This window comes from Thermobia domestica, chromosome 7 (assembly GCF_964235325.1).
Source record: "Thermobia domestica chromosome 7, izTheDome1.hap1.1, whole genome shotgun sequence".
Taxonomy (NCBI): domain Eukaryota; kingdom Metazoa; phylum Arthropoda; class Insecta; order Zygentoma; family Lepismatidae; genus Thermobia; species Thermobia domestica.
The window spans coordinates 63,663,857-63,688,517 of record NC_137460.1 but is presented as its reverse complement, the minus strand read 5'-3'; the positions used below and the strand labels follow the sequence as shown (position 1 = coordinate 63,688,517).

Genomic DNA, 24,661 nt, shown 5'->3' with positions numbered 1-24,661 from the left:
TCGGATGGTCCGGACCTACCCCCTGCGTACATGTGATTTCGAACGTTATCTTGCTCAGTTACAATCCCGGTAAATCAAGGCCATGAGTCATGGTCTGTTGTGTTGTGCCCTGTCATAATCTGAGAAAGAAGTTGTAATTTGCCAAAACGGCATAGTGCTGGCCGACACACAAATGATTTCAGAACAATTATTCCGGGGCGGGTGATTTCCAGTACACAGGACATGAAGTGCAGTTGCTACTTAGAAGAAACTCACATTGTATATGAATAGGGATATAAGGTTGGAGGATTTCGTAGCTCTAGACTACATAATGAATTGTCAGTGCTGGTCAAAGCATATTGGCGATGAAACCTGTAAGGTCAACTGTGAAAAGGAAGTTTTCAGTGTACACCTACACAACTGGATTAGTAGAAGAATGCGTATTTTCATTATATAATTTTCTATTAAAGATGATCACATAGTCCTTCCTTCGGCCAACCGTGTTAAAATCCACATTCCGTGAACTTTCAATATTTTTTGATATATCTATTAAATATTTACCTAGAATAATAATATTTTAATCTACGTAGGTCACTAGAACGGTAGGTATAAACAGAAAGAAGAGCACTTTTGCTTATAAGTTAGTATCTGTCACTTTTGAGGTACTTCTGTGTTACGGTGTTATAATTTCAACCATAAATAAATAGTTTTATGCTACCTTCTTTACAAGAATTTTGTTCACAGTTTATTTCCGTGTGACACACTGTCAATCGAATCTTATTAATTTAAAATTGTTTAAAGAGAAGGGGAAATAAGATGATTGATTCTTATTCTGGACATTGCATTATTGAAGGTCACTCACCACTTGATTACTGACCTAGAGAAATGTAGAATCGTTTTTCTTCCATTTTCCTTCTTTTCTTTCTCTTTTTCTACAGGTTCTGCGTACCTCATACCCTTACGGTCATACAGTGCACTTCTACTTGTTGTCAAAATGGCGGCATATGTTTGTAGGGGGAGTAACTTTCTCTGTATCGGAATTTACAAGCATTAGTGATTTTAGTATTGATAGCTGCCGTGAATCGTCATTTATGGTTTGAAATATATATAATCAGGTTTGTATTTGTAGATATATTTAATACGATGAATATATAATATAAATCAATTAAAAGAACATGAAATTGTGTAAGTGCTGCATTAACAGTGGTACTTTCGTATTTATTGTTGTGTGTAGAATGTAAATAATATATAAAATCAATTCGAAAACCCTACTGAAAGAAACTTTGTCCTGTTAGTTGTTATTGCGAAGAATGTCATCATTTTCATTTCTTTATACGTAGTATAGAACAAATACTGATATCGCGCGCTGAAACCATTCAACTCATAATGTAGGACATGAACTTGTATTTTTCAGTTTACATTTAGTTGTTAGGTAATGTGGCAAATTACAATGCGGTGCAAAGTTAATTTTCATTATGTATATTCTGGAAGTACGGTGAAATGGTTCTACTGAATTTTACCATGAAGGAACTTGGGTTGGTATAGGATGTATTTTACAGGAGTACAGAAGTTATCGGTAATACTGCGAAGTATGATAGTGGGGTAAGGCAGTATTCTATACTATTCCTAATTTTAGTATGTCCATAGATTGGCAGGGTTCTAGATCACTGGCCCGCATCCCCGTTGAGTCAATCTAGCTACTAACCCGCCTTCGCTCGCTCGGCATTACTATGTGAATTGAGTATTGAGCTTTGATAAAGAAGGAATAAACCAGACTACTAACCACCTTCACCTATATGTGTGGGCCAGGATATAGGACCTTTCCCATAGATTCTAATGTTTGTGTACCCTGTAAAAAGAAAACAAAGCAAGAGAAGTTATAGGTACTCGATTATATTTTAAATGGTGCAGATTAAGTATAGTCCATCAAATTAAAAAAGCATTTTTTTTTTTTTTTTTTTTTTGTGCTTTAAATGAATTTCTGAGGCGTTCTAGGCGGTTATTACCGTGGGACATGCTCAAATAATTATGTATAGAGTGATAATACGAGTACAAACTTATATGCTCTTAAATGATTACGTGCTATCCTGTTAGGGAATTTTTTCATTACGAAAATTCACTCATAGAATCTTAGAAATTGTTTCTTAGGGTAGGAGTTGCATTTACGGGTGCATATTCACTTTATAGAAATTTCACCTTAAGGTGTAAACACGTATCTGGACATACGCTTTAAAAACGAGAATACTATCTAGCCGAGTCAGGGTAGAGGGATCAGCGCGAAGGGTAGGAGGTTGTCCACGAGAAGCAGGCGCGTCAGCAAAGTAGTATATGCTTATTAACGATGATAGTGCGAAAATCACGTAGGTTAGAGCATTTGTAATTGTTTCACACTTGTAACTCTATACTTGTAAACATAAAATATAGGTTTCCTACATTGTGCATAAATATATCAACGGTATATATACAATCGTCCTAATGGTTTGACAGTTGTAAACATGAAATACTAGTTTCCTATATTTTGAAGAAATTTTGGACAGTGAAATTTAATAACCTGCAGAATGCTCTGTAATGTGCACTTATTCAATTTAACCGTAAAGTTATCATTTTTATTACGGATTATTATTAATTAGTAACTTTTAAATAATAAGCATTAATGACTCAATACGATAGGCGGCTGCTACTTTTTGTTTGGCTGTTGAGGAAGATCTTAAGTGTTCACGATTAACTGAGTATTTTAATACTTGCGGATAGTCAGATTGTAAATATCCTGTCATTTTATGTGCACATTTACAATATATATGTCAGCTTTTAAAAATTACTTTTTGCGCTCTAAATGTTTCTCTAAGACATTCTGCACATTTTATTTCTTTGACGCTTGCCCAAAGAATTGCATACGGATTGATAATATGCATTCAAACTGGTTTGGCCGTTACGGATATAATTATGCGTCAGGACGAATGCTATAAAAAATATTGTGCACAGAACACTAACCAACGTGTGCTAGCTGCCACTTAAAAGCACAAATGTTATCTAATCGAATCGGGGCAGGGGGGACCCTCACGGGGGTGCGTCTGTAGTGAGCAGGTGCGTCGGGTTCATGACATTTGGGCGCAAAACCTTTTATCCAAATAGGTTTACCTATCTGCATATGTTATAATGTATTTCATAACAAGAGCCCAAATGTTTAAGCACTGGGAATTTCGAAAAAACTTCCGCAAACAATTTTCCAAAACTAAAAATAACATCCTTAACACAGCGAAGTTTTTGCATATTATGTACAACTTGTCTCTCTCAGCTGAAAAGAAATGGGAAGAAACCGTAGGAAACTATTGACTGTCCCGTCTCCGTACTATGCGGTTTAGTTTTAAAAGAATATTTCTTTTGAATGAAATAAGATATGTAATAAAGACAGGGGATTTGTGTTAAAAAAATATATATAAAAAAGCGTACGTTTTTCGTTAATCTTAAGTTACTTTAAAGGTGTGACTAAATATTCATACTGTACTGTGTACTTAATTTTTTGAGTCAGACATTATTAAATTTATCTTAAAATGTGTACAATACTATACATATTTTCATTTTCTATAATAAATTATTAAAATGCGTGGTACAAAACGTAAGAAATGTTTGTTAAGTACTGACCAGTACCAAGAGGTCAGAAAAAACGAATTAGTTCTGTTTTTGGAATAAAAATGGTATTTTTAATGATATGGTTAATTGAGGAAGTATTTATTGATTGTTTTTTTTTATTATTATTATTTGATCTGCCCATTAGGTCGGATAGTTGATACTCTATTGTATTAATAAAAAGTTCATATTATATTCAGATTTCAAAAATAGGCAATTATAGGCATTAGCTATACATTGAAATAGGAAGAATAGGCCAAGTAAAATTTACTATAGGCAGTCTGTGACACCCCAAAACAAATTTTTGTCCTTTATAACATATCTAACGTAAAGGAACGATGCGATTGGGCGGCAAAAGAACAGCATTATATCCAATAAGGATATGGAATCTGTATGACAGTATGGCAGAGTACTCAATGACCAGTTAAGAACGAACAACCACGGCAAAGCAGCTCATCTTGGACTGCTGTGCGCCCAAACATCCTGCTCCGGGCGCGTTAGCGACGAAGGGTATGAAGACAGACGGGGACAGTGAAAAAAAAAAAAAACACTATATCGCATGGAAGCAGCTCACTTGTATTAGTTAAGGACATTTGCCATTGTTTCACACTAGTAACTGTATATTACTTGCAAACATAAAATAAGCATTCCCTACATTGTACAAAAACAATCCGCCGGTGAAGATTATCATGTTACACAGTCATCTTTCAAATGCACATGCATGCACTCATTTTAACTCAGTAAAGCACTTCTGATGATATGACACTTATAAATATAAATACTGGTTTTCTACATTGTACATGCTCCTCCAGTGGAAATCAATATCTTAATCTTCTTTCATATGCACTCACTCATTTTAACAGTAAAGTTTGCTCTTAGGGTAGAAACCATTTGAACAATCCTCCCAGCTATCACTAGTATTCATTGCCCTACCCTCCTTCCGACTCTTATACCTCCTTGATGAAATTCACAGCCAGCCATTATCCGAATTCCCATGCCAAATATGCGTGCGCTATTCATAGATCCAAGAGGGAGCTGCATGTCCAAGATGAAGTTATCGTAAGGTAGAGGTTTGATTGGGCTAGAAGTGTTAGCCAGGGCCCGGCCCGACCCGTAAATTTATAATCGAGTCCGAAATATGTTTTAGCATTTAGGCCCAAACTCGGCCCGAGCTCGTGTTATCATCGAATGAGTCCGAAATAAGCCTAAGAAACTTGATAATTAACGCAAAATTGTCTTTTTATTTACAGCAAATAGAGGTTTAATTTTGCAGTTGTCCTTTAAAAGTTCTCCAGAAAGAACGGTGCAGTAAATATCGTTGTACAGTATGTTTACATAGTTCTGCGAAGGCCCGAGAAATATGGTTGTATATTTAAAAATTTATGACCCGGGCCCGAAGTGATATTTTGTAGGCCGGATCGGGCTTAAGTCAGCGATGCAAACCTCTACCGTAAGTTTCGTCTGAGAGAGCCACTTTCACATTCAGTGGAAGATTCTGCGATTGTGACAAAAGTTTGCTTTAGAGGGAAAAGTATGTCCGGGGCTTAAATTCCCTGAATATACGGCAGTTGGGAAGTGCTTTTTCATTGAGACAAAATTTAGCGGCTGCGAAGGCAAGTAAATCTAAACAAGTGGTTTGAATTGCCAATGTTACAAAACCTGTATGTACAGAGGTCTGTCCGGATGTTGGCTATTTGTAAAAATACTAGACTTTTTTAAACCACTATTCTAAACTATGTTAGTTACTTATGACGTGGTTGATTACTCTTTTGGGGTAAATATTCGCCTGAACGAAATTGGGTTTCGAAGGATTTTCTTTGCTCTCTAAGGCCTAAAGTATACATGAAGTGCTAATGTGATTTTGTGAGGTCGTTTGAGACGGCCTATCTCCATTTCGCCTTTGCGTTCTGAACGAAGATTTCATTTTATCCCGCTTTACGCATATTTTTATAAGGAAATTAGAGATGTACCGATATATCGCTATCGGTGATATCAGCCACTTTTGGGAGTATCGGTATCGGCAAATGGACGCCGATATATTTTCCGAACTATTTCCAATTGTTTAGTATTAACAGTGACACTTAAATTTCGTAAATTTCTTTTAAAGTTGATCTAAATTATCAGTTTTTACAATCGATTTCTTTATGCATGTATACACTTTTGATTTGCCCTACTCGTACTCAACTGATATTTTTAGTCCCTCGATGCCAAAATATTGGTGAAGAAAAGCCAAAGGTCCTCAGTCAGGATCATGGGCGCCCGGGGAAGGTTTTCTAGGGAGGACCCTTCCATGATTGCTATATTACATCTAGTGTTTAATATACGCGGTTTGCTATAGTACGTATACATTTTCGTGAGCCAGAGGGAACGGTCCCCACCTTGCCCTCCCCCTTCGGACGCCCATGATCAAGATAGCAGACTCGTCATTTGAATCTCAAACGAGACAGAAGTTTCAATTCAGAAGAAAATGCTATGGAAGAAACCCACAAGACACTAACTTTGTTATTATTTTCTCCTACTCCTATTATTTGTCCCCTCTTTTCCTTTTATGGTATACACAGCATCATCTGGTTCATCACGTATATTTTTTAAACAATAAAAAGTTGTAACCGGTAGTATCAATTTGCATTATATGTATGCAGGAACGGCGATTAGGGGAGCAGGAGGGGGCATTGGTCCCCTTCTACTTTTTTTTGAAGTGACACCTTAATGTATATAGTTTCATTTATTTGGAAATGTAAAGTTCTTGTACGTATTACTGGTTCATAGAAAAAATGCCGCCATATATTTGCTGTGATGTGAATACGTATTGGTTATTTGTCTTCCCGTGGAGTTAAGAAAGCTACATGAATTGCGTTTTAATTGCTACGGAGAATGGCCTAAAAATTAACCTTTTGGAGCGCAATAATTCCAGCGTATTTTAATTTCTTCTTACAAGGGCTCGATATGTTAAGTCAGCCACTTCAAAACTAATTTGAGAGAACATTTCGCAAAACAAGAAGAGTCTTTCACAAGTTATTCTTTAATTGTACAAAAGTCAACAGTTTCTAAAATGTATTTTCTCCTTTCTAATAGTAAGGAATATTGATTATAAAGAGTAGTAAGAATCAACTTCTACTTTTTTTCATTGTTTTTGTCTTATGGTATTCCGCAGTTACAAATTGGTGGTGAGAGAAAAAAGTTCCCTTTTTTTTACTAGGAGAGACAACAATGCCCGTTTCGCAGACGCAGCAAAGCCCTTTTCGTCTTTTTTTTTTTTTTTTTTTTTTTTTTTTTTTTTTTTTTTTTTTTTTTTTTTTTTTTTTTTAATAACGAAACAAGAAAGAAACAGTTGAGAATGCTCGAAGAGCATTACCAAAACGAACTTAAAATAATTTTTTTTTCGAAATTTATATTAAATGTATTTGATTAAATTCAATAGATAATACATTTACATATTTGGAACCGGCGTATTAGGGTATATGTTGAATTAGCTATATTGAGCTGTTATTTTTTATCACCGTATATATTGAAAATGAAGATATAACCAGTGGCCACCGGTTACTATCTAGTACCAAAATGTTCACCATCTTCTTAGGTATTGATCAACACTAATATTGTCTCTATGACTTACAGTTCCCGAGATATGGCTTCTTAAATTCCTGATAGTATATAAGAAATGTGTCCAAAAATATCGGTATCGGGTATCGGTAAAAAAAATGGTATCGGTATATTCCTAAACGAAATTACGAATTCTTAATTACCACAAAATTGTGTCTCTAGTAATAGAGAATAGGAATAACGTTTCTTCTTACACTTAGAATTTAAATTCCTGAGCCAGCCGTCGTCAGTGAAAATTCTTTTAGTTTCCCTCAAAACACGCATACAAATACTGGGATAGTACCTCAAGAGCAGGTGGCAGAGAAAAAATGGCTTTATTGACTGGATGTTGTTTTTCTAAGAACTGAAATGTTGGAAATGGATTTTTTTCTCATTTTCAGCTGCCAATTTGCTTTCGTACAACAGATTTTACGATTAAAGGGTTTTTGCGGCACTGGGCTAATTGTACTGGGTTTCACATCCACCAGATACTCAAGAAGAATTAGATAGTTTCAACGTCTGATTGCCGTTAATGTTGAGAAGATAGAGGTATATCTTTATTAATTGTATGTTTCAAGTGAAACGTTCACGATTTTTGTAGTTAATTGATGTATGGAGAAAGACATTTTATTATCTGTTTATATTAATACGCAAATATGTATTACAAAAACAAAGGGAACTTAGTCGTATTACTTTCTATTCCATACTAGCTGCAATGTCCTTTCTTTGCCTGGAGAGGATAAGGTTCATGGAAAGTATTTAACTCTTCTCTCCCCCTTAGAATACGCATATCTTTAAGAGCGTAGTATTTAAGATATTCTGTTTTGGACATGAATTTGGAACTCGCTTCTCCCTTAGGATAAAACACCGTGCTCGTGGGTTTCCTCGGGGTTCTCCCGTTTCTTCCCACTTTCTTCATTCTACCATTTCATTCATTTCTCATAATCACCGTCTCCTTTAGCCTAACCGGCATAACCGTGAGACGTTAAACTTAAAGATTTCATTTCATTTCATTTTTTACCTTAGGATAAACTCTTTAAGGAAAATTACATGATAAAATCTCAGCTTGAGGTAGGTACTATGTTCAGAAACTTGCCACTCTCTCATCATTTAAATATATATATATATATATAATAATAATAATAATAATAATAATAATTAATGATGTTCACTTTCCTTCGGACCATGGACTGTATAAATGTATCACTGACTGGTGGTCGCGAACCTACTGGGCCTGGTGCAGGCATGCCACCAACAATCACCGATCCATTCACCAAAACCAATAATAATATAAAACCTATGAGAATTTACAGAATATACACTTTCGAACGCACATAACATGATAATAATGACAAAATGTAGGATATTACTAAAATATCAGATTATATGCAATTTTATAGATACTACTTAAGAGTGGTATTATTTTGACCGAATATTACAATTAAAACTAAACCTTAAATATAATAATTAATGAAATAATTCTCAATTATATTTTTAACGCTAAGCATAAACCATATATATATATATATATGAGTTCCAAAATTTTTCGAACTATGATACATTATACTTGAGTATAATGTAACAAACTCATTTCAAACTTTAACAGTTTTCCCGCGACGCGATCACAAACAACAAGCATCGTCGATTTAAACATGAAGAAAGAAATTATAAGATACATACTGTAATCCTGGCTGAAATTTTGAACTCCCTCTACTTCAATTACGATGCGCCCTTTAATCAAAGTAACACAATAAGTAATAATAAACTATGTTCAAAATTTATTTCAAACTGTTTAATCGTTTCGCCGTGATGAGATCACAAACAACAGGCAAGATCGCTTTCAATGTAAATAAGTAAATTATAGAAAATGCCCTCCTTTCCACTTTGAAACGGGAATTCTCAAAAACGTTGGAGCACATGCCCACTTATTTTTAATGAGAAATTTATATACCAAGTTTCATCTTCATAAATTGGCGTGCTCCTGACCTACTGTATTTTTTGTACATGACTTTTAAATCCCTTCTACTCCCTTTCCCTAGGATGCATCCTTGAATCAAAGTAATATGATAAAAACCCAGCTCAGGGTAGGTACTAACTACTAGATGTTCAAAAATTCATTTCAAAGTGTTGAACCGTTTCCCCCCGTGATGCAATCGGAAACAACAAGTAACATCGTTTTCAAATTATAGAAAATGCTTCCCTTCCCCATTAAAATAGAAAAATGAAATGAAGTCTTTAAGGTTTACGTCCCACGGTTATGCCGGTTAGGCTAAAGGAGACGGTGAAGATGAGAAATGAATGAAATAGTGGAATGAAGAAAGTGGGAGGAAACGGGAGAACCCCGAGAAAACCCACGAGCACTATGTTTGTCCACCACAAAGTCCACACGGCGCGAGCTGGGATTGAAACCAGGAACCCCAAGCACCGGAGGTGAACGCTCTACCACTGAACCACCGCGCCCATTAAAATGGAATTTCTCGAAAACGTTGGGATACTTTTGCACTTATTTTTAATGGAGAGTTTTTATACTTTGTATAAAAAGTTTCATCTTTCTAACGTGACAGGATCGTGAGATATTAAGATTTCCGCATAGATTTTGACCCTCCGCTCCCCGCCTCCCATAGAATACGTATTTTAATCAAAGTAACATAATTAAAAACTCAGTTCGAGATACAAGATAACTACATCCACAAATTCACTCCAAACAGTTGTACTGTTTCCCCGTGATGCGAACAGAAACAGGATTCTTTTAATTTTTGTATAATAGATTACAGTTGAACCTTGTTAAAGCTAATTTGATCGAGCGCAAACAAAATTCGTTATGCATGATCCCCAAACCTTTTTTTGTTTTCACTGGTATTCTGTATGGTGATAAATACATATTGTAAGCCAATTCTGAAACTAGGCATATACTAGAAGCACAATTAAAGAAAGTAATTATAATCACGTTACGGTAATTATTTCCAGCCAAGTTTCGACGTATATTTTTGGAGGTGAATTTTTCGGGGTTTATTGTGGTTTTACTCCCACCCCACCCCAGAAAAAAATCCTACGCGGGAATTTTTAGATGGGGAGAATTTCTACAACACTGGTGATAAGTGAACCTGAGTTTCTGCAGCGAGTGATAACCAGGAATGAAACTTGTGTTATCGAAGTACAAACCGAAAAGTACAGAGTGACACATACGCCAGTAACTTCGAACCGAATAAGCAGACCATAAATCAAGTCCTTGCCTATTGTCTTTCGTTACTCAAAAGGGTATCATTCACAAAGAGTTCGTACCACTCAGGCAAATATTGATGATATTTTACCAACGCGTAAGGAGAATAATTCAGCGTACCCGCCCTGATATTTCAGATATGAATCTTCAGCTACAACGCATTGAGTCATAGTGTGTGTATAGTGAGAAATTTTTTTAGACAAGTAATAATAATAAATAAAATAAAACTCGAATACTTTCCCATGCCCTCTACAATCCTGACATGGCTGGCTCTCTGCGATTTCATTTCCGAAAAAGAAAACAAATAGAACGTAAAACAAACACGAGTCCTGAAATGATTCCAAATAACTTTGCGTAATGACTTTTATATCACCGGATGCCACTCGATTAAAATATCTGCCTTCAATAACGAGGAGGAAGATAACATTAATTTTGCTTATGTCTATCGCCTATCATTTAAAAAAAAAAAAAAAACACTCTTCTTTTTAGTAACCATTGAAAAGTACATACAGTCTATTGTATTTGATAAAAGTTAGGCATTTTTATTTTATTTTATTTGTATTTCGTGAAAATTTATAGTTCTGTTTTGAAATGAGAGGCAAGATTTATTGCATGTTGTTTCGCAGAAAATTAATTTTACAACGGTAATGTATATCTTAAGTACTTTTAAGTATTATTTGTATTTACGGGCAAAATGAGCTATTTAAAAAAGCACAAGCCATCAAGAAGAAGAAATTATATAAAGAAATAATTTAAATTTTTTGTATTATATTGAGATTTTTTGTTATTGTTGCTATGGCGATTTTTTTTTTTTTTTACCTGTTTTAATGTCGTTGCTATAGTAACTAGAAAGATATAGATGTATATAGATGTAATGAGGAACCATCATGTGTAATCTGAATGCAATCTGAATTTTAAGTTGTCGAACAAGTTATATGTTGAAGAATAATAATATATATGAAGAGCTTTATTGTATTGAATTATTCCATATAATCTAGTGTATTGCATAAATATTTAGAATCAGGGCATATGTAACATAGTTCACGATAGAATTATCGTTACAACTTCAATGTTAATTTAACCAGTCTAGTGGTTAGAGAGTTGGACTCATGTCCACGATGTCCCGGGTTCGATTCCTGGCCTGTGCTTCCCAATTTTCGGCGTCCACCCAGCGTCGTGAGGCAAACTGGGGAGTCACGTGAAAAGACGTGACGGCCACTAGGTTAAGTACAGGGCGCCGCAGCGCGCTGATCACGTGTTCGCTGCTAGGCTGGACGTAGTTCAACCGGTCGCTAGCGGATGGCGCTGGAGCAGGCTTATAATATCAATAATAATAGATCACCTTTCGCCCTTTGCTTGTCATAAGTGTACCAAGGATTAATTATAAACATCCGCGCGTTTTACAACACGCTCAGTCTGATTCAGCTTTTCAGATATCGTTATAATAATAATCAGATGGAGTACTCATTTCTGATTCGATGGGTCTCTAGTTCGAACCCAGAGCGTATGGACTTACGACAAACAACGTAGCAGTTTTTATTATTATTCGGGGGATCGCTCGTTTTCTCTATTTTCATTCTGCCAGTTCCAGTCACTCTTTTTTTTCTCTTTTAATCTACATAGCATAACAATTTTCTCATAGTTTACAGAAAGCTATATATAGTTGTAACATTCATTTGAAACTTATTGACAAAAGAAAACATGTCTGAAAGAATCCACTTAGTAATTTTAGATATTCTCTGAATACTACTTTGCAGTTCTGAAACAATGAGGTAGGGAAAGGGCGATGGCTTAGAGAATGCACCTTTGGAGCGAGAGGTGTCAATTTCGATCCATATCGTGAGAGTTTCTTATGTTTGTTTTTCTGGTTTGACATCCTGTGGGTATGCTCTTTAGGCTAAAAGAGGTGAATTATTAAAAAAAGAGTCAGTCAGTGGAGTACGAATGGAAAAACACAAAAGAACTAAGAGATAACACTCGGACGTGATGTTCACCATAAGCTCACGTGGCTTGGGATCGAACCAGGGTAACTCGCGCCAGAAGTGAGGGCACTGCTACTAAGCCACCGTGCCCTAGTATGTTTGTTGTTAATAATAATATTTTCTTGGGTTCTCTTGAGACTTTCCATTTCTTTATTTTCTCTCCCTTTCATTTTTATCCCAATTCTTTCCTCAGTATTCACTTGAAATTTTAAGATTTGTCTTGTCTGTCCTGCAGAACGTAACTCCGGAATATTCATCTGAAAATTTCATTTTTGATATCATCTGAGGCTTTAAAACTGAAATTTCAAATTTTATAAATAGATTCACTCAAATTGAAAGTGTCGTGCGCAAATGTACCTCAATTAAATTCAAGTCTGTGATCAATAATAACAAAGGCCTTTTTTTTCGATTGAATTGATAGTTATGCCCATTCATATCTTCCTTCTTAGCTCTGTACTTACTAATAAAATAAGTGTCATACAGATATTTGGGTGACGACAAACCTAGAAACCGGGAAAAGTCAGGGAGTTCTGGTAAGAGCTAGGACATGTCGGTTTGCAAGGAGTAAGTTTTAAAAAAAACATTTATAAATGAAAATTTTAAGACGTTTCAGATGTAGTTGAAAGCGGCTTGTTCCTTTAATTGGCAGCTTCAAACTTAGAAACGTATGTTCTGCAGATCTGCACATTATCTTTTGCTTTTCACTTGTGCAATGGAATATCATATTGGTGAATCATCCACAAAATGCAGTTGGAACAGTGACGTTGTGGTAAATTAATTTTCGACGCATGCATAATTTCAGCTCGTTTCCACTATCAGAGTTTATTTTCCGGCATTAAATGAAAGTAGCTTATAACAAATTAAAGGGTGTTATTAATGTGTTATTAATATTGTGTTATTAATATTGAAACTGTTTTCATTGTAACGTATTTTAATTCCCAAAGAGGTATATTTTGGAACTGCCTTTGAGTTTACGTAACTTCCTGACACAGTTGCACATCAATGTATCTGCTGAGTCAATACTGAGTACATAGCCGGACTAATTTCATCGGACATATAGAATATGTCTATAGAAGTCTAAGTGTACTTTCTACTTTCTGCGTATAATGTAATATTCATTAATTGCTATAGATTTGTAAGTACATATATCGGGTGTTGCAAAATAAGTGTTACAACTCTTGGGAGGTGACTCCTGTCAGTGAGACAAGAAAAAAAGTTCTCTTCAACTTTCTGCTATCGGACATAGTTTCAGATCTACAAGGTGCCGAAAGCGTGGGAAAAATGACTTTCGGACGCCAATAGTTCGGAAACTATCCAACATAAAGAGGGCGGGTAAAAAGTTCACTGAAGAAGTCATACCTGCTCTATTGAATTTTGCATGTTTCACAATCCTACCGTGCACGCGCAAGGGATTCCCCAAAGGAACGTAGGGAGTCCCGGATAATCTGCCAAATAAACTTGGTCTAAATGGAAATGAATTGATAGGCTTTCTACCAGGTAACAATGATTCGTTTGTCTTAAGTCGATAACTGGAACAAATACAAAATGGCGGACACCTTCATGTCCGTTGTGTGTGGTTGCATAATCGCCAGGTACGGATGCTGACCAACAGTGACGTTCTGAGTATTAATTGTATCGAATTTGTACTCAAATTCTCTAGAAAGACATCTGGAGTGTCGGTAGAGCATAACAGATGAAGCAGGGTGATTCACATGTATGGAAACACTTAACGAAAAATGCCCAGAAATGCACTCATACTCAGTAAACGTGAGTTCAAAGCGTCGGAAATGTAAGGATTAGGGTCAAGAACATGAAAACCATTGCCAATTCACCAATAATATTCCTTCAAACCGATGCAATATGATGTGCGCGGTTACATACCAATAAGGATACAATAACTGAGGCCAAGTTGAAATTGTGCAATTGGATGCAGTAAGAAATTGGGTAAACTAAAGGAATGTCACAAGTGGGATCGCATGATTGATATTGAAATGTATCCAATGTGTGTGTTGATATCAACATGTAGCTAATGAACAAATGTCAACATGTCCCACTACTGCTGGGACATCGTCCCATGTGCGAAAAATAGGAGGGTCTTGAATCTCAGGGCGTGGGCTCCCAGTAGAATTGGAAACTGCGACCACGCGAGCAAAAGCGAGCGCTCTAGCCCTGAGGTTCGAAGAAGCCTCACTTTCTCTTTATTCATTTCTTTGAGGAGTACCCACTTTGTTTGACAAGCCCTCGTGTACAGCCTCCTGACATACGTGTGTGTTTTATTTTGTTACTCCTACTCCACACTTGTAAACAATCAGAGCTTTAAGACGTTTCTTCCTACTTCTCATGTCGTTTTATTTTCCATATGTATGGTGTTCCAGCTGTAGTATTAAATGTGCCTAATCGGTTCATTTTCGTCTTTGTCTTTCCATGTGCACTGTGTGTAAGATACGAATTTCTGGAGGTATTTTCCTATACAGTATTTCGAGTACGTCATATGTGTCAGAAGACGTGGGACATGATACAAGTTTGTTATTTTCACGCTCTATCAGAATTTGAACCACGCATTAAAAGATTTCTTTTCATATGTGTCGACTGTGGGACAATGTCCCAAACAAAGAGGGACATCGATACAATCGTGTTCTAGTTACGTTCTACCAAAAGGTGCACCAGATGTAATAGCAGTGTTATTTTCCTAGTTTTCGCACTTGAGACGGTGTCCAGCAGTAGTGCGACATTTGACATTTGTTCATTACCTACATGTTGATATCAACACACACATTGGCCACATTTCAATATCGATCATGCGATCCCCTAGTGACATTCCTTTAGTTTACCCAATTTCTTACTGCGTCCAATTGCACAATTTCAACTTGGCCTCAGTTATTGTATCCTTATTGGTATGCAACCGTGCACATCATATTGCATCGGTTTGAAGGAATATTATTGGTGAATTGGCAATGGCTTTCATGTTCTTGACGCTAATCCTTACATTTCCGACGCTTTTAACCCACGTTTACTGAGTATGAGTGCATTTCTGGGCATTTTTCGTTAAGTGTTTCGACACATGTGAATCACCCTGCTTCATCTGTTATGCTCTACCGACACTCCAGATGTCTTTCTAGAGAATTTGAGTACAAATTCGATACAATTAATACTCAGAACGTCACTGTTGGTCAGCATCCGTACCTGGCGATTATGCAACCACACACAACGGACATGAAGGTGTCCGCCATTTTGTATTTTTTTTCAAATATCGACTTAAGACAAACGAATTATTGTTACCTGGTAGAAAGCCTATCAATTCATTTCCATTTAGACCAAGTTTATTTGGCAGATTATCCGGGACTCCCTACGTTCCTTTGGGGAATCCCTTGCGCGTGCACGGTAGGATTGTGAAACATGCAAAATTCAATAGAGCAGGTATGACTTCTTCAGTGAATTTTTTACCCGCCCTCTTTATGTTGGATAGTTTCCGAACTATTGGCGTCCGAAAGTCATTTTCCCACGCTTTCGGCACCTTGTAGATCTGAAACTATGTCCGATAGCAGAAAGTTGAAGAGAACTTTTTTTCTTGTCTCAGTGGCAGGAGTCACTTCCCAAGAGTTGTAACACTTATTTTGCAACACCCGATATATTCATTCTTCATCATTAATGATGATGATGCATTCTGACATCAGCAGCAATTTGCAAACAATATTTGTGGTGCATGCATTCAAATAAAGTTTTTCTCTGTTTCTCTAATCTTTCTTTGAGTCAGATTTGTGTTTGCTTTTTACAATGCCAATACGAAATGCTCAAAACTATAAAACAAGATTATTTCAGACAAGACTTGCAAAAAATATTTAGTAACTAGAATTGTAACTGGGATCGTACTACAAGATAGCATCAAGTGAATCCTCTAAAAGAAAGAAAAAGCTTAGTATATTTATAAGTTAAGAGCTCTTAACTAGAAGATAAATTACTGGTTGTGGTTACCCCATGGAAGACGCTAAAATAATAATCGGTCTGTCGATCACAAAAGTCATGAAATCAAAAAAACGGTCATGAAAGTCAAGAAATTTAGCTTTCGGGTCACGATTTCTTTTATCTGTGCAAATATTTATATAGACTGGAAATTTTTGTTCTATAAAACGTCAAAATTTACCACCAAACATGTCTATGGTCGGCTTAGATGCTATCAAATCACAAGCAAAGCACGCTTCTATCGCTTACGTGAAAATTCGGTTCAATTTGCACCCAAATTCGCGCTTGAGAGTGTTACTAAATTTTATGGTTTGGGAAAGAAAAGGTCACGAAATTCCATTTTGGAATTTTAGTAGACACCCCGTAATATTAAAAAAATGTTTTTACAACGTACCACTGTTAGTTGTGACAACTAATATGTGAAGATCTGCATAGGAAAATAATCTAAGCCTTGTGCCCTGACGAAAATTGCCTGCTAAAACAATTGAAATACAGACTAAAAACGCACAGTGAAGAAATACCATAGGTGAATTATTGTATTGTTATTATTGCAAATGTATTCCATACGCTCGATAAGTAATTACGTTATATTTTTTTTATATTATTCTTTATTGCAATTGATTAGAAAAAATATATTACTTACGTATCTTTTTTTTAAATCTTAGTTTTAAATCAACGTGGAAAAGTTTGTGTGGTTAATTACAAATCAGGGAGAATCTCAAAAATTCTGGAAAACAGGAAAAAGTCAGAAAATTCTTTCCCGAAATATTGAAACTTAAAGGGCGAGAACACGTTACTCTTAGTATCCAGTTTTAGGGAGCACGGTGGCTTAGTGGTAGAGCGGCTTCCTTCTGCTGCGTGGGGTCTCTGGTTAAATCCCCAGCCAAGTAAGTTCGTGGTGGGGATCCCTGGTTAAATCCTCAGCCAAGTAAGTTCGTGGTGGGGGTCCGTGGTTAAATCCCCAGCTAAGTAAGTTTGTGGTGGGGGTCCGTGGTTAAATCCCCAGCTAAGTAAGTTCGTGGTGGGGGTCCCTGGTTAAATCCCCAGCCAAGTTCGTGGTGGGGTCCCTGGTTAAATCCCCAGCCAAGTAAGTTTGTGGTGGGGGTCCCTGGTTAAATCTCCATCCAAGTAAGTTCGTGGTGGGGGTGCCTAGTTAAATCCCCAGCCAAGTAAGTTCATGGTGGGGTCCCTGGTTAAATCCCCAGCCAAGTAAGTTCGTAGTGGGAGGTCCCTGGTTAAATCCCCAGCCAAGTAAGTTCGTGGTGGGGGTCCCTGGTTAAATCCCCAGCCAAGTAAATTCGTGGTGGGGGGCCCTAGTTAAATCCCCAGCCAAGTAAGTTTGTGGTGGACAACATTTTGTCCGTGAGGTTTCTCGGGGTACTCCTATTTCCTCTCACTTTCGCATTCCTCCATTTCTTCCATTATTCATGTGCTTTGATCATCGATTCCCTTAGACTAAAGGACATAATTGTGGGACGTTAAATGGAAAGATTTAGTTTCCAATTTAACTGTGGCAATAGTAAATAATTTCGCTCAGCGTCACTTTAACCCTGAGCATGTAGAAGACAGAATAATAGCAATATAGTAAGTTTTAAAAATAATAGCTACCAATAATATGTATCCATTTTGTACTAACAGATGTTATTATCTTGTTGCAGGAGTTTTACTGAAAAAAGTATAATACGACAGTAAATCATGGGTTCACTTCAGTGGGACATGATGGACCTTGCCCATCATTTGAGGCAAGAAAGATTATTCGTGACAGCGGAGCAACAACATCTGCAGAGTTTAAATGAGAAGGTTAGTTATAAATTTATGTTGATTTTCTTCAATCTTTAATCGAAACATGATAGTAAAGTTAGATAGAAAATAAATTTAAAACATACAAACCAGGTTGCCGCTTAAGTGGCGCATCATAACATAATTTCAGTGTTTTTTTAAGTATAGAAATATGCTAGCAGAAGTATCCAATTCTACGCACGGTGAAATAAGGATTAGTGACCGTAGAAACGGAAACATTTGTAAAATTGACCCCTTTCCCCATTTAGAAGCGGAATTTTCGGAAACGCGATTTCGCTCATTTTCAATGAAGAGCTTATATACCAAATTTCGCACCTCCACCTTAAACGAATGTTTCCATTACACCTTTTTCTAAATAAAGAAACGAAAATTTGAATATTATAAAAGTTGCCCTTTTTTTTCTTTTCTTAGGAACGGAATTCTCGAAAACACCGAAACACGTATTCCCTTATTTTTAATTACGATTTTGTATACCGAAATTCACACTTCCGACTTAATCGAATTCTCGCATTGGGCATTTCCTGAATAAAGAGTCGAAACTTTGAATATTGTAGAAATTCCTTCCTACCTTCATTTTCACATTGAGTGAATTTTCGAAAGCGCTGAAAAAGGTATTCTTTATTTTTAGTTATTCTTTATATAAAAAATTTCACACCTCTAATTAAAGCGAATCCTCACACTAGACATTTTTGTCACTTTAAAAAAATCGGAAATGTGGTATTTCAAAAATGCTGAAACACGCGTTAAGTTGTTTTTAATGAGAATTTTGTATGCTGAGTCGCATCTATCTATCTTGAAAGATTTTTGAGAAACTCTTTAAAAAAAAAAAGTTATTCACATAGCAGGTACATATGACAAAAAAAAAAAAATCATTGCTTTCGTGGAAAAATGAGTATTCTCTCAAAATTCCAGGTTTGTAGCTATATAGTATAGTCTAGGAGTGAATCACTTTTATATAATAGTGTGTGTACAGTCTTTTTCAATAAAAAACTGGCCACCTGTCTCTCTTTGAAAAGTCTTACTTAGTTGGTATCAAATCATACAAGTGTAGATTTTCTTTGATCAATAGAGATCTTTATTTAGAGCCAAAGAATTATTTCGTGGCCTTGTTGTAACCCGTATAGTGTTGATTATTGTTTACCGGTATATGTAGTTCCAAAAATTTTTTGTTACACTGTTAAAAAAGGAAGCAGCAGTATCAGCTTCGTCATCACTTGACATCAGATTTTTATGCACTTAAAATTCATGAAATATGCATGCAATTATCTGTTAAATGTGTTGAAATATGCACTTGATGTGCACTAACAATACAATAAAAGAGAGCGTGTTTTGTGTATGAAATATAACATCGAAAGTGTACTTTATATTTCAGGGACGTTTCTTCAGAATTTATTTTTAAGATATGTACAGTTTATGTACTCTTAACTCTTAAAACACAGATTATGAGGTAAAAATGAACACTGGTATGAGAACACAATCCCTAATTTTTCTTCACAGTTGTACTTTGGAGTGCATTTACTTTTCACGAAATAATACATGCCTCCTTTTCTACATGTTTCCATTATACAAGAAAAGAAAGAAAAAAAAAACTTTTAAGGATCTACATCTTCCCGTAATTAGCCTTACATTATATCCCGAGATGTTTCTCTATATTTTTTTGGTGTCAGTTTGTGACATTTATAGCCAGAAAATGACTTTTCAATATCAAGGGATGTTACTGGACAATATTTGTAGAAACGCGCTAGTTTAGTATCTATCTTATCTGGCAAGTTGAAATATAACTCTTGAAGGTATTTTTCAATTATTTCAATTGTTTTGTAGTCGAAATTTCTGGAAAGAATATCTGCCAATTTCTTTTCCACAAAGCGCCCAAATGTACCAGAAGCTGAAATGGAGCTCATGCTGAACTTCAGCAGCTAGAACTAAGCATTCACTAAGCAGCATTCATCGCCGTTCTTATTTCTGAATTGATGTTGTCATATTACAATGAGTCTGTATCATTATCAGGTTTCTCTTAACGTCTTGGCAAATTGTAAATGTCTTTGCTCTGCTGATCGGTTGCTAACATTATTGATCCTCCATGAACTAGGCATTCTTCCAACCTCCCATGCATCTAAAAACTTATAGAATATATTGAATATGCTTTTAAGCACTAATATATGCTTTAACTTTTGAAATATGCATTTATATGCACGATAAATCTTAAAATTCGAATTGTATTGTTCAAACCCGTACCAAGTTTAATGGGGAGATGCATATGAGCAAACAGAATATGCATTTACATAAAAATCCGGTACAGATTTATTCCCGATGAGGGCACTCGGTCGAAAAAGTGTAAAACGCTTTTTCAGGCCAACCACCCTGAATGAGGTTTTCCTGGGTTTTCCTCATTCGCACCAGGCAAATGCCAGGGTGGTACCTAATTTATAGGTCCCAGGCCGCTTCCTTCCTTCCCTTTCCCCGGATTGTGTGCTCGCCGAGGGACGTCATCCCTCAAAACGTGAAGGGCAAAATGGCCTTAGATACCGAAAGCCCAGAAATCTAAATCCTAAATCCCGATACAGATTTGTTGAGAAAATTCTATTGAAGATGGGGAGACCCGGGTTCGATTCCCGGCGGGAGCTCATGTGGTTCGGATTCCACGTTAATCAGTAGGTCCACGTCTCATATAGGCTCGCTGCTAAAAGGGACGCTAAACTAAAATCAATCAATCAATCTATTGAAGATGGACTTTTTACTGACTTCTGGCAGCATTGTCAAGAAATTAACAAGAAAAAATATTCTAAGTCGTGCATGTTTGTTTACCTGTGCCTTGACAGTGCTGACAGTCAGCGAAAAATTTACGTTTAATATGATCTTTCTGAACAAATGTGTAGCAAGATACAGAAGAGCAAGGTGAATGAGTATCTTTTAACTTTGTTCATATTGTAATTTTTAATTTATTTTCAATTTATTATTATTTTAAGGTTTGATAGGGTAAATCCTAAGATTTTTTTTATTTCGACCCCCTCTCCCAAAGCTCATTTTGTTTTGGAACATATCAGACGCTTGGAAGTCAAATTTGAAAATGGCCATTTGAAAAATGACATTTGAAGCTGCGGAAATAAAGAATAGAAATTATATATACATTATAGAACGGAAATAACGGTATTATTATTTTCATTTTGTTGCGTACTCCTTTCTCCTTCAACAGTCCTTTGCTTTTCAAACTTTAAATTGCTCAGTGGTAGAGTGCTCACCTGTGGTGCATGAAGTACTTGGTCCGATCCCAGCTCGTGCCAAGTGGGCTTTGTGGTGGATAAACACCACTTGCGTGCGTTTTCTCTGTATCTTCCTTTTCCTTCAACTTTCTTAATACTACCATATTTCATTCATTATCATTACCGTCTCCCTTAGTTTCGGTGCATAACGTGGGATGTTAAACTGTCGTTACCGAAAACTGCATACAAATTTAATTCATCGAGTTTTGTGTGCAGAGAGTTGAGGGGGGGGGGGGACAACATATTGTACTTAGGTCTATATTTATATATTGTGCGATCCATGTGCTCTATATTATTTTCCGCTCCCGAAACGACCAATATTAGAGTTGAATTCATAGTTCTTGGGGTCGCTGAGATGAATAATGACAGTTTTAATCCCAATTCAACTTCAAGGTCATACTCCACTCCTCTGGGAAGGGGTGAGAGTTTAAAAGTAATCGAAAACTACAGATATTAGTGTTGAATTCATAGTTTTCAAGGTCACTGAGTTTAACCGTATCAGTTTTCATGAAGATCTTCCTCACCCCTAAGGGTGGGGTGGGAGAGAATGACTTTTTTATAAATAATCAGATAAGCTATCTAATTAGTAACTACTGTAATTAGAGCGAATTAAACACATTAACATATTTTCTCGCGCTTGCGCGGGACTCTGCGGGTAAGTTTTAAATCTTACTTTATTGTGAATCTGAAATTTTGTTGCCCCCTAAATTCTGTCGCACAGAATAGCATTTACCTAAATACGAGCCTGACTGTGCTTTCTGATCCGTAGATTGAAGACTTCAATATCTAGTAATCGAAACATACCAGAGATTACAAGTTTCTTAATTTATGGTATTCTTTGATATAGCGTTCGCCTCTGCGATTATTATCGGTCTTATTTATTCTTCAGGGTCAATGGATGGGACGTTAAATCAAATGATATCCATTTTGCGCGGTAGTCACATCCGTCAAGAGAGGAAAACTGTAGTTAATATGTTGAAACACTGGGTAACAAGAGGTTAATGCGCCAGCAGATAAGTCGCAGACGCAAGTTCGATTTTCAGCCCACTCACACATTTTCATTTGAAATTTGATGTAATTTTACCCACACTAAAATTAATGATGAGGAAAATCAGTTGTTGCTTATATTTCTTAAATACATGGAAAATTGTTGCGTCCATGTCTTTTCATCATATTCTCTAACTTAATGGAAACTTCTATTTCCTGCAATTAGATAAATGAAACGTAACAATTTATTTCGTAGCATTAGTCACTGATTCAAATTGTGGGACAAGGCGAGACTGTAAGTTTTATCATCAATTTGTATGTTTACTCTGCATGTATATCTTTCCGGAAATCAGTTGATGAAGCTAAGGGAGTAATATAGATTGAGTGAGCAGTGACAGTCGAGAAAAATAGTATACTTTGCATTTGTGTACCAACTTCTGAATATATCATTATAATAATTCATTTTTTAATTCTTGTAACATAACATTACTCTTGCTTTAATCACCGCAGGTCCTACGAGTCTCGTCTCGCTTAGCGCAGTTGGCCTGGGTAACATCGCAACAGCGAGTGAATTTGAATCGTCTCATTCTAGCACGCCCTGATTGTTCTCCTGCTATGTGTTGTCAAAGAGCAAACCTTTTGGAAAATACAGCCTTCATTGATGGCTATAAAATTCTTGGTTTCCAGGTAAGTGTATTTTTTTGTATTGGAAAAAATACAAATTATATGATATGGTAATTAGATAAACTTACCGGTAATTTTAACGTGGACTGTACGGTTTCGATCGTAATGCATGTCTCTTTCAATAATTCGGAGTTACTTGCTGAAATTTTTTCTCACATCTCAGATGTATATAATGACACTTTGTAATTTATTACAGGTTCAAAGCTGATGCAAGATGAGAATGAGAAACCTTAAAAGCGAGGAAACAGCTTGTTATTCAAAATTCCTAACGTAGAATATATATGGCGTTTTGAATAGGAAACAGTCCTCGCTTTCAGAGGTTTTAGTTTCTTATCTTACAATAGTTCTGAACCTGCAATAAATTACAAAATGTTTTTACCTACATCTGAGATGTAAGGAGAATTCTCAGAAAGTAACTCCGCCCTAGTGAAGAAAACAGGTATTACTGTCGAAACTGTATGGAACAATTAAACAGCCCACCTTTCTGTTGTGGGATTATTTTATTATCCTCATATTTCGCTCACCTTTCTTTTGTGGGGTTCGTCTGAGGTATAAGGGAGGCATAAGTAACTTGTGCCTCAGACAGAACTCGTAGAAGGAAAATGGACGAAATATAAGGAGTAATAAAACAATTCACGCAACAGAAAGATAAACTTTTTATTTAATTATATGTATGAGTTGAGTAAAGAATATGTAATGCATCACTTCAGCCAGTATCCCATTTCGATGATAGTTTATATTTAATGCGTGTTGTGGATATTCATTTTATTCATCATAGTCATTGTTTTAAGTTGTGTTGATGCTGGTTCGTTCTTTGATGTTGAAACTCCCATTTGAACCCTTCTTTCCTCTTAACCATGCATATTTGGATGAAAGAAAGGAAGAAAAAACAACTTAGCTCGATCCAAGCTGTATTCAAATATGCATTTCAGATTATGCAGCCGGTAATCTTTACCAAAATTTTAAATTCCCTTCCGCCATTTAGGATACACATTTTAATTATTAAAGTGGTGTGATAAAAGGTTGGTCCTAGCCAAGTGCTAATTATATTTCAAAATTAATTTTAAATTATTCAGTCATTTTCCCGTGAGGTTGCGTCAGACATCGTCGAAATTATGTTCATCTATCTATTAAAATGCTACAATAGCAATTAAAAGCGTCTGAGCTTCAATCTATAACTTTGGCTTTCAAATCTTTCATTTACGGTTATATGTGATTTCACGTTTAACAGAGACAAAAATTTTAAGTGTGTGTACTTTAAATACACCATTTTCAATAGATCTTTTTCATAAAGTTTATGTTTTAAAATTATTGTTCAAAGCCTTTGTATTTTAATAAGCCTTCTCTAAAATCAATGCACGTGAATTGTGCTTCCATCTTCCTTGTTCTTATAAACTATATGTTTTGGACGTTTATATGTTTGTGGTCAATCCTTTGACAATGATATCTCGGAAAGTACAGGCTCTAGAAAGATGACGTTTTTACTGATCGATTGGAAATTTTGCTTAGATTGTCCAGTTCTAATTGAATATTTAAAAAACGTGGTTATTATTTCTTTATTACATTTTTAAGGGTACACTGGA

At 35.9% G+C, this 24,661-nt stretch overlaps 1 protein-coding gene across 3 annotated transcripts in view; it reads left to right on the top strand.

Moving 5' to 3' along the window:
* Positions 1-932: 932 nt before the first annotated feature.
* Gapvd1 (GTPase activating protein and VPS9 domains 1) overlaps positions 933-24,661 on the top strand; it is a 135,990-nt gene continuing 112,261 nt past the window's right edge. The window contains exons 1-3 of one of the 3 annotated variants that reach the window (XM_081764798.1): positions 933-1,094; positions 18,006-18,147; positions 22,905-23,081. In XM_081764798.1, the coding sequence (XP_081620924.1) occupies positions 18,043-18,147; positions 22,905-23,081 (282 nt within the window). In that variant the 5' untranslated portion in view covers positions 933-1,094; positions 18,006-18,042. The remainder of the gene's footprint in view (positions 1,095-18,005; positions 18,148-22,904; positions 23,082-24,661) is intronic. The other 2 variants (XM_081764796.1, XM_081764797.1) reach the window with 2 other exon arrangements.